The 11,655-nt window shown below is 38.1% G+C and overlaps 1 protein-coding gene across 3 annotated transcripts in view; it reads left to right on the forward strand.

Annotated features, from left to right (window-relative positions):
• Svil (Supervillin) overlaps positions 1-9,554 on the forward strand; it is a 50,917-nt gene extending 41,363 nt beyond the window's left edge. For 2 of the 3 annotated variants that reach the window (XM_071594971.1, XM_071594973.1), the window contains 4 exons: positions 538-866; positions 2,579-2,731; positions 6,244-6,315; positions 7,233-9,554. In XM_071594971.1, coding sequence (XP_071451072.1) covers positions 538-866; positions 2,579-2,731; positions 6,244-6,315; positions 7,233-7,406 — 728 coding nt within the window. In that variant the 3' untranslated portion in view covers positions 7,407-9,554. Of the gene's footprint in view, positions 1-537; positions 867-2,578; positions 2,732-6,243; positions 6,915-7,232 lie in introns of those variants that run through there. The other variant, XM_071594974.1, reaches the window with a different exon arrangement.
• The last annotated feature ends 2,101 nt before the right edge of the window (positions 9,555-11,655 follow it).

Here is an 11,655-nt window from a genome sequence, read left to right on the forward strand (position 1 = left end):
TCATGGTTGAAGACAAAGATGGAGTCACTCGAAGTTGGCTCGAATGGAAGATTTGACCCAGAGAACATCCAGAGAATAATTTATCATGTGTAAAGTGATGCTGTGGATCAGGCCAGTGGTTAGAGTATTGGACTGCTGACCGGAGGACCTTGGTTCGATTCCCGGGCAATCCCCTGGGCACTCTCAGCTCCAACCAGGCAGTGTGATTTTTTTGGGGAAGTATTAGATCTTCCTGGGAAACCACAGGCGGGATGGGGAATAGGGTCCGACCCCCATCATTACCCTGATTTGTGTGAATTCCACTTACTGAGGGGCTTTGTACTAGGTGAGCTCCACCCTCACCTATGAAACTAATTTGCAGGTCAATTTCTGTGGTTAACATAGTGTGTAATTTTTCTCAAAGTTTTCCGAGAGGATTAGATATTTTGGACGTTTGCTTGGACTTCTGGCTTAATAAAATGATTGGCATGAATGTAATAAATGGTCTGTCCTGCATCTAATCCCCACTCTTTGCCTTCCTTTTCCTCTCGTTGACAGCTCTGTTCCTGCTGGACAACGACCACGAGATCTGGCTGTGGCAGGGGTGGTGGCCCGAGGAGGACTCCTCACCGGGGGACTCTGGTGGTGAGGAGGAGAACCGTGTTCTGGGTGACGGGCACGTGAGGGGCTCTGGTGCCATTCGGTGGCAGGCGGAGCGCAGGGCCGCCATGCAGACGGCCCTCGACTACGCCAACGTCAAGGCAGAGCAGAGCAGAGGTCAGAGGCCTCGAGCCTGGCTCGTTTGGGCCGGCCTCGAACCATTGGCGTTCACCAATCTGTTCCCGGAGTGGACGGATCGGGACGACGTGGCTGAAATAAACATTCGGGTGGGTGAACGAACGGAAGGGAGCAGCTCAAGTCATTGCTATGAATCCCAATCTCATCATGAATTGTGAAAGATTTTTCAGAATTATGAGGGCAGGAAAAGAAACTTAACAATTCCACAATTTAGATTTAATGCTTCACACGACCGTGGCGTCCATGCTGTACATCATCATCTTCGGGTGATGATGAAGCGCAGCAACGAAACCACGGTCGTGTGAAGCATTAAATCTAAATTGTGGAAGTGTAAAGATTCTTTTCCTGCCCTCATCATGAAGGCATTCCACCGAGTAAAGCCTGAAACTGTTATATTTACAGAATTAGTCGTGAATATTAAACTGGAGCTTTGAGCTTACTTCAAGTTTTTTAACTTAATCGAAATTAATTTGGCATTTTGAATGCTAGCTTAGCATGTTGTGGCATTTATAGTATTCATGTTTAGTGTTTTGTAGCAATTAAGTGAGAAGATATGTAATGTAGTTATGGAAAAGATAATGACTAATAATGAAGAAACAAAAAATGTGGATGTGCGTCATTGCATGAGCAGCCCAGTTAGAATGTCCAGGAATATGATATGGTCTCGTTCAGCTTTCCACTAGTTTTTACATGAAGGCACAGACAGAGAGGTTGTCAGCCTCTGGTGATTGGCCTCGTAGTTTACCCTCGGCTATGTTTCTAATCTGGCTCGTTGCTGAAGGAGTGTGTGTGCCCTTTGGCTCCCGAGGCATTCCGCTGCTCTTTCAAGTAACAAATGAAAAGCAGATGCGATGCTCAATTGACGCATGTTTCAGTAGGATACTTTTTGGACTTATTCTGTGCCCAAGGAGGCTCTATTAATTTATCGAAAGAAGTATTAAACAGTTCATATTTTTATAGAAAAGAAAGTAAATTTACCTTGCCAAACCGACAAAAACATTAAACATCAAACTATACGTAGATAGATCTTGATAGATGAAAATAATAGAATTTGGGTGTTGAAAACATTTTGAGTCCAGGACTAATTAAATTGTGATAATCACAAACTCTTGTGAGTACTTTGTATTACCACCATTATTATATTAAAATTGGAACTGGCAAAAAAAATAAATTTTGTTTTGTCATGTTAAGACTTTTTTAAATATTATAACCCATATTTGTTTTGTTGTGTACTTCAAATGGGTTGATTTTGTGTGTACCAAGTTTTCCTACCATTCACAGACACTGAGTTTAACTCTTCTACGAAGTTGGATTTTGACAGCTTGACTCTGGGGTATTGAGTTGTTTGTTCGCATGCATTAGGAAGGTAAATTGCCATTAAGGTTTTCATTTGTCTCGTATGAAGTTTCATCATATTCTAAGGCAAATGGTAGAATAGTATGTTAAAGGGTGGAGCACCAAGAAAGCCACTGGTGAATTTGGTCAAAGAGATATTATAGAGTCTTCAGGAACAGAAGGAAGCGTATGCAACAGTGTATGCCAGACACGTGTGTATACGGTGTGTTCCAGAGGGAAAAGAAGTGTTCCTGAACAAAGTAGTAAAGAGGATAATAGTACAACGGATCATACTTTGCCGAAATATTTTTAAAAAACAGCTTTGTGCCTTAAAAGAGAGTTGTGTAAAGGATATGTTTGTGTATATGGCATTGCATATCATTCCCAATCCATGGAAGATGAATCTGTAGCTTGAAGGTCATGGCACAGGTGGGTGCTGATGCATGCCCCCCTTCCTTGTTTGCAGGAGGGCAAAGGAGGAGAGTCGTTGCCAGTGGAGCAGGAGCTGGCGCGCCTCACGCGGTCCACTTATCCCGCGGCTCAGTTATTGCAGAGGCCTCTGCCGGAAGGCGTGGATCCCACGCGCTTAGAGCTCTACCTGTCTCCACAGCACTTTCAGGTGAGCAGTTTATTTGTTGACAGGAATAGCCCTTTTACGCAAAGAAAGGCAAAAAACATGTATTGGTTCCAATATCATAAAAAAAAACATTTACAAATGGTACAAATTACATAAAGTTACACACTCGTTATTGAGAATTTAAATATAATTAAAAATAAATACCATAAGTTAAGTTAATTAATGTAGACAAAATATCAATATATTATCAATATAGGAGGGAGCATCGATATAATAGCGAGGCAAATATCAGTATAAGAGGAGGCATGTCTCTCAGCTAATGCTGCCACGCTCCTTCCAGTAGGAACAGGGTGAAACATTTCAAGGAATGTGTACATTCTGAAGTGTCAATTGGCTTTATTGAAACTTCACTTTGTTTTTCCACAAAACATTCACCTTATATGATCGATGTTGCCGGAGAATCACTGTGTTGTTACTCGTGGTGCTTACGATATTAAAATTACAGGCACCCAATTGCACCACAATCAGGTACTCAAAGCCACATCATTCAATCGGTAGGTGTTGTTTTGACAGGTCACAGCTCGAGTATAGAGCTAGCACTGTACAAGACCTACACGTAGGGTGTGACATTCACACATCAAAGGAAGGCCAGGGGGGGCAGTTCTTTGTTTTGATTTCATGGGAAGACCTGATGCCTGGAAAAGCATGGAGATGAGCCTGGGACTTTTTAAAGTGGCTGGGATTTCAATCTGGGTCTGACATTCCATCACTGAATACTGCACCGGCTGTTCTACTTTGCCCAAATATATATCATGTAAATTTTTAAAAATATCAGGGAGAAAATTGCATCATCATGAAGCAACCATGCCACTATTTCCTGGTGATAAATGAAAATCAATAATTTCTTTTTTGGAGATTATCTTGAGGATGTTGACAGAATAATTGAAGCCCTTGGTTGCAAGGGCCAGTCAAGTTTATTCTTTAAACATAAGCCCTAAGGGCAATAGAAGATAATCATACATATGCAGGAGGATTATTAAATGATTTACTGCTTAAACCTTTATTCAAATTTAGCCAATTAACTTAAAAAAATCAAACTAGTAGCTTTAGCTTTTTTAAGGAAGCTTTTTCATCCCTTGCAAAAATGTAACGCAATATGGTAACCCTAGCACTTGCCTTTGCGGCAGATGGTCACTGGCCTTAAGAGTGATTGAATGCTCACCAAGTACTGTGCGATGAGGTCTCAGATGTATCGCCCACATCGCTCCCCTTACTTTACGTCCCTTCTTCTACCTTTGCTCCTTTTGAAGTCTCTTCTCCCTGTTCTTCCCACGGACTTCTTAGTGGAGAAGCCCTCTCGAGCGTTGGGCTGACCTGTCGAGGGCGGCACTATTTGAAGCAAGCATGCGCCATGACTAGTTATTGCGCAACGGATTAATTTTTGCTCTTTCTGTTCTAACTTGCCAATGTTGTACGTTAAACGTGCTCATGTTTCATTTGATACCTTATAATAGAGCATTTCCTACAAAGACAAATTTCTCCAATTTACGAGGAAATAAAATAGTTCATCCTTGCATAGGATGCATGAGTTCCACCATATTAAGTATTTAAAATGCTTTCATATAATGGATCTGACCACAAATGAATGGCAAATCTTTGGAGAAAGTAAGGTCAAGTGAGAGGTCACATGGTATGTGTTCACATCTCTAAAAGAGCAAGATTGAAGTTATCTGGAATGGTTATTCATATTTTTCTTCTCAACTTATTAAATAAATTGCATATTATGTTGAAAATATTTATCAGATAAAATCTGTACCAAAGACTCAATCATTTTTTGGTGCCTATTTTTTACCTGGCTTCCAAGTATTCTAATCTCTCTCTCATTCTTATTTTTGGCGTCAGTGTTGGAAATATTTTCTCGATGTGAAATATATTGTCAAAACAATGACATTGATAAAAATCGTCCATTTTAATATACCTCTGTGCAAATGGGTGTTCGTAGTTGGAAAGCTAGATTCAGTAAAATATAATAATTATTATTACTTTTTATTTGCCCAGAGATCACAGTACGAAAATACCAGGTGGGTGGTATCATATGAGGCACGTCAAAAAGGAGTGAAATGTATACAGGCTCAATTAAAATGCATAAAAGGAATGGTGCTCGCAGTTACGTAATATTTGGCACAAACCCATGAACAGTGGCTGTAACATGCACATGCAATATCAAATTCAGAAAAATCATTGATCACCAACATGAATCAGACCATGACCATTGCTAGAAACTTAAAGTATGAACTTACTGGTCGGGAATATTGCTGAGATATTCGTCAACCGAGTAGAACATATTGCGCTGTAGATATCTTTTTAATTAATGCCTGAATGCAGCAGTTCCCTTTGTATCCTTGATACTTTTGGGTAGTTTGTTATATAATCCGATGCCCATTTCATTGGGTCCTAATTTCAGTGCTTTAGTTCTTATATTCCCATAATGGATGCCATTCCTTCCTCTGGTGTAATGATGATGATAGGCAGAGTTAAGAGAATAGTTGCCAATGTTATTTTTTATATATAGAATTAATGACATAATGTAGATGCACGGGAGTGGTAGCAAATTTAATTCATGGAAAATAGGCCTTGATGGAGCATTATGAGGTTTCCTGGCGATGATTCTAATATCTTTCTTTTGCATTTTACAGATGGCTTAAGAAATAGCAGCTCATCCCCATAATATTATTCTGTAGGTTATATTTGAATGAATATCCCCATAGTATGAATTGAATGGTACAGTCTTACTTGTAGTTTTATAGAGGTGTCTTAATAAAAAAGAATTGGAGATGTGCTTGTAAGGTTAAAGCATTTTAGAGAAATAATTTTCCAGGTAATGATAAATGTATTCATCGAGGAAGAAGAGATATGGTTCGAATATCTCAAGTACATTTCTCCGTATCCTAGATTTACTTCCTCACATCTTCATTTTCATGTTATTTTTATCTTGGATTGTTTAAACAGTGAGATAATGAAACGTCTCCTTGGAAATGGTTTCAAGTTGGTGGTTTCAAGACCCCTGCTCAAAGTAAATTTATAATTTCTATCGCACCCTTTGGAACAGCCCTTGAGTTTGAGGCTTGCCAATCGATGCCTGGTGACGCCAAAGGAGGAGCGCCTAATGTCCTTCCATTCCATCAAAATAATTAAAACCCAACTTTTCTTATGTGCGTCATGTAAAGGTAGTAAAAATCCCAGTAAAATTAATGGAATTTGTAAGAGCTTCGAGGCTGTTTTTGAATTCTGGAAATGCTGTGAACCACCCATGAAAATCAGGAGGGAGTTTTGTGATTGTATTTTCCCGATTGCCCAGCAATAACCCTTCCTGGGCCCATAAAAATTTTATTTATCATGCCACAGGTAGGTATGTGAGATAATGTTTGTGGCCCATTCCGTGGGCGCTTGTTTCTTGGGCATCTGGTCGAATCAGGATGAGTTGAAGTCCCCTGTTGAATGCACAAGTGCAACTCAAATGTGTATCCCGTTCTCATTTGGCCCTTCCATTGCAGGAGCTGTTGGGCATGTCAAAGGAAGACTTCTCCGAGCTCCCCGCTTGGAAGCAGACAAATGTGAAGAAGGAGGTGGGTCTCTTCTGACCCCAGGAAACCCCGAGTCCCAACCCAGTCCCGCACCCTTCTTGCCCCCCAAACCCTCACCGAAGGAAGGAAGAGTGGCCGGAAGAGGGCCGTCTCGGTTCCAATGTCGTACATGACGACTCAAACCCTACCCAAGTTTTTCTCTCTCTTGATGTTGTGGGCATGTTGTATTTTGTGTTTTGTATGATATAATGCGACCTGAAGCAGCATCTTGCGTTGATTGCCTCGGTCTCGTTGTATCGGGCAAAACTGACGTCATGAGGCAGACACTTTTCCATTTGGGAAAAAATTGAAATGAGCTCAATGATACATTTTAGTCTTGTACAATTTTTAAATGACTCACTAGATCGGTAGAGGAAGCAAAAAAATGAGAAAAAAAAGAAAAGAGGTCTGCAAATTTCATGAATTATTTTTAACTTAAAATGAAATTAAACTTTGACTAATTATCTTTTTATCTGCTTAACGACATGGCTGCAATTATTTTTTGAATGAAAAAGCTACAAAATAATTTGAAATACTTTTTTTCATAAGAAAGAAGGAAAAAAATGAAACAAAAATTCTACCACTCTTTTTCTATATGTGTGTGTGTGTGTATATATATATATATATATATATATATATATATATATATATATATATATATATATATAATACATATATACGTACATAGACATGTATATTAGTGGCCTTTTCTGTACTGACTGCATGTTTTTCCAGTCATTGTTACAGCTCTTTGTGTGAATATCTCTCTGCATATACATACATATATTTTAATAACAACTCATATTTCATGTTAATTGACTGTGATTTTTCAAAGTGAGAATAATTAATGTAAACATTGGTTGGTGAGATGTATTCAGTGGTTTATTGTGCTTGTGATTTCATGCTCGCAATGAGAAAAGGATGTGGAAGAATCGAATCATATGACCGCAAGGTGTGGGGATGCCGTCAATGTGAGCTCTTGTGCTCCATTTTGTTCAAGACTTGCGTGGCAGACTGCCATGTGGTTTAATGGGTCTCTGGCTTCGAGAGGCCTCACGTGCGTTTACGCATGGCTGTTCCTGCCTAGTGAATGAATAACAAAAGAAATTTTAATATATATATATAGAAATGTGCATCTACGTCATATCTTCTTTTTTGTGCTTTGCTTCCTCCTTCCTCGATGACATTCTTTTCAAATAAAGTGATTGTTATTATTATTTTTCCAAGTTTCAGACAGGATGGGGGTCATAAGCAGAGTATAAAATGTTTGGAATCGTTGCCATTTTTTTCGTGCAATGTGTGCAATCTGATGTTTTTTAACCTTGTTCTGTAAATGTACTTTAAGAAAAGTGTTGTTTTTTTAAATCGATAACTGCTGGGGGCACACCCTGGGGATTGCGTGGCGGGCTCCTGGGCACACGGTGGCCATTTTGTATTACTCTTTGTGTGTCGCTTTGCCCACGTAGAATCCCACAGACTGATATTGTGCCTTTCCCTTCCTGCCTTCACGGCCAGGAGGTGGCAGAAGAACTTAATGAACAGGAGAACCTAGCCTCTGTTCTAGATGCTGGGGAAAAATACTTGAAGGGAAAATATGAGAGATTGGAAAGAAGAGGAAACTAACTTCTAGTCCAATTTAGGCATTTTGTAAACTTAACAGCTTTTGTTTTTTTAAAATGATGTGGTAAGGCCTCGATAGAGTGAGCCTCTCTAATGAAATCCTCATGACAAAACTACATGTGCATTTGTTCCATTATCTACCAGCTACAAGGTTTCCTTATGCTATTTATTGTTGTAATTCTTCAATTATTTGGTTTGCGGCTTCAATGTTTGAGAGAGCTTGCATGATTGTTTGAAATTATTTTCTAATTAATTTGAGGCACTTGATGCTCGAACAAATTACGATGCATACCTATTTTCAAAACTTTTGTAGAGCTTTGTATGTAAGAAAGTTGTAGTCATGTCCTCGGCCTTCTTTGACTCTGTTTCATCTCGCACTTCTCTGCTTTGGAAGGGATTTGTTTTTTGCTTTTGTCATTGCCCAAACTATTGTGGGGATAAAGGAAAAATAGGGGTACTTTTTCCATGGCGTCGTGGGCTATCAATTCTGGAGATCCCGTGTCCATACTGTCTTCATCAAATGTTCCTTTCCAAGACTTATCGAAGCGGTCCTCTTGCATATGTTCTTCCTCAATCACTGTAAGAAGAACATTTACAGAGGTATGAGGATTTGAATCGGAGGGATGAAATTCTTGCACATTGTTCCAAATGATTTGTGAGTCATGTTTGTGTATTATCAGTGTGCATCCATTTGAATTCAGTGGAGAGGAGATGACGGCCATGTTTTCTACTAATTACTGAAATAAGACTGTTTAAGCCCAATTGTACCCTACTCTTTCAACGCATTGCTCTGCTGAATGAAGACTTTTTTCCAAGGTGATTTCCATGAGGATTTTGGAACTGACATTTTTATACACGGCCATATAGAATAAGAATGAAGCTCTTTTTTCAAATTCCCATGGGCCCCCGCTGTGTCATTACTCCTGCCTCTTCTCCTCTGTTGTGGGGGATATCTGATGTGTGCGATTTTATTTTTGATTGAGGCAAGGAGTGTGCCAAACTATGCTTTGATTGTTCCTATTCCATCAACCGTGAAAATTGGAACCCTTTTTCACTTTGCAATGAGAGCTTTCCTTTCACATTAATCAAGTGTGCAGTTCTTAATGTGCGATGCCTCAAAGGATGGAAAAACAATCTTAGTATTTGATGCATTTCTCTCTAGCGTATTATTTCTCACCCTCTGTGTATTGTTCATCCCAAGGGTCATTCGTTGCCCGCAAGGCGTTTGACTGATGATATGTCAGCGCGTGTGGTGTTGTGTGCAGATGAGTCCTTTGTGCGTGTGTGTGCAATGTTTTTTAAAAGCCATAATTTCCAAATAACAGATTCAGAACTGCTCTGTTTTTAAACAACCTTACATTATTTTATTTTGCTGTGACTAGCACATCATTTGATTGTTCAATGGCTTTAGCCAATAGCTTTTGAAACGTTCATTGCCCATCTTGAAAAAGAACTCACTCTCAAAGCTGTAGTCAGGGAACGAGGTTGCGGGAGCAGCTCCTCTCCCTCGGTAATTAGTTTGGTCAGAGACAAGCGATACATATATTTTGGGATGATCCCAACCACCCCCCACCAACAGGTGTATTTTATTCATTTCCATAACTTTTTTAAATGTATTGATCCTGAAAATTATATATATATATATATATATATATATATATATATATATATATATATATATATATATATATATATATATATATATATATATATACATATATATATATATGTATATATATATATATGTATATATATGTATATATTATATACATATATATATATATGTATATATATATATATGTATATATATGTATATATTATATATATATATGTATATATTATATATATATATATATATATATGTCTATATATGTCTATGTATGTATATGTATGTATGTATATATATATGTATATATGTCTATATATGTGTATGTATGTATATATATATATATGTATATATGTCTATATATGTATATGTATGTATATATATATATATATATTTATATATATATATATATATATATATATATATATATATATATATATATATAATATAGTGCCAAAGCTGTATTGGCGGGAGCATGTCCATCCTGTGCAGGCACTCCCTTACTCGCCCCAGTTGCCTGCTCAAACATTTGACCAAATCTGCAATGTTGTTTCCCAATGCATGTTCATCTACGCAGCCCCTGTTGTGCATTCTCACTCCCCCCTTCCTCCTCATGCGCATTCTGTCTCTCTCTTTCTATCTTTCCTCAACTTTAAATGCATATACTATATATATATATATATAGATATATATATAATATATATACATATACAAACATGTAAAATTGCCTCTGGCCATCTTCATCAATATTGTGTCGAGGCTGTGAAAGGGGTTCTTTATAGCACATCGTGCCTGATTGGATTTTACCCATGTTAACTTTTTTGTACATATATTCATACTTGTGCATTTTTCTTTGTGATGTTTAACTTATGCTTAAAAATGATGCCGAAGAAAATAATGAAAATAAATCAATAAAAAATAATACTTACATTTTTTGTTATTCGCACCATCATGTTTATGCCCTTCCATGCGTGTTATTCAATGGAGACATGTAACCGGACAATTCTCATTCTTGACCATGACAACTGTGTGAAAAAAATAATACTTTAATCCTGAAAGGCCAAAAGGAAATTTTTTAGTGCTTGTGAGTTTATAGGTTATTTTGCTTCTTATTGCATCTCGAAACAGTTCTATTGAAATGCCATGCCTGACGTATTGTTAATTGCTGAAATGAGTGAGATGATGGATGCCATTGGGTGTCACTGGTACTTTTAAGAGACCAGAAATCTCAAAAGGGGCTTTTTCCGTTGGAATAACTTAGGAATTTTTCTCTGTTCATGTCTCATCTCATTGAATTGCAATTCTATGCTTCTCATCAGGTTCAAAATAGTTTTTCATTTCTTGAATTTTTTTTATTCAAGCATTCGAAATCTTACAGAGCATGGAATACATACCCTAACATTGCAGTAATGGAGCTCACTCCTTACTTGAGATCTGGAGCACTTTGGCACCTGCTGTTGCTCAATGTACAAGTAGCTCTCATGTCTATTACTCAGCTGGAATCATTCTCAGTGTTTGCACAAGTTGGCGTGCATTTTTCTTTTACGACAATGTACCCAATTAGTAATAATAACATTGCAATGAAAGCATTCATGTCATTGCTGGAAATCGTTGGGACCACAGTATTAGTAAGCAAAGCATAATTGGTCACCTCATTTACAAGAAATGTCATCACATAATTTGCTAAGAAAATTTCAAATCAATTGCGGACTGGTCCCAAACTTCTCTGGACATATGTCCAGAGAAGTTTGGACAAGAAAATAGTGGCATAGTTTTGTTCATGCACCTTGGTACCAGGCACTTAGAGTGGTTTTTATGTCTCAATGCATGAATTTCCATCATGGCTGTTTGTTGATATGCCCCCGTATTGTCAACTAAAATCTCTTCTGAGCAGCTGCAAATCTGATCAGAGCCTGGCAAAACTGACTTGGCACCAAATCAAGAGTTGAAGGCTGCTTAGGTCGTTCACTGTACAGGCATTGCCTTTGTCAGACGAATCTTCATCTGATGCTTGCGGTGGCTCAGTGGATATTCCCCATTTCTCATCATCCTCTTCGTCATTCTGGAGAAGGTCAAGAACTTCTTTCATTGTCCAATGCCCGAATTGAAATAATAAT

The sequence above is a fragment of the Hetaerina americana genome, unplaced genomic scaffold (assembly GCF_022747635.1).
Source record: "Hetaerina americana unplaced genomic scaffold, ioHetAmer1.1.p SCAF_7, whole genome shotgun sequence".
Taxonomy (NCBI): Eukaryota; Metazoa; Arthropoda; class Insecta; order Odonata; family Calopterygidae; genus Hetaerina; species Hetaerina americana.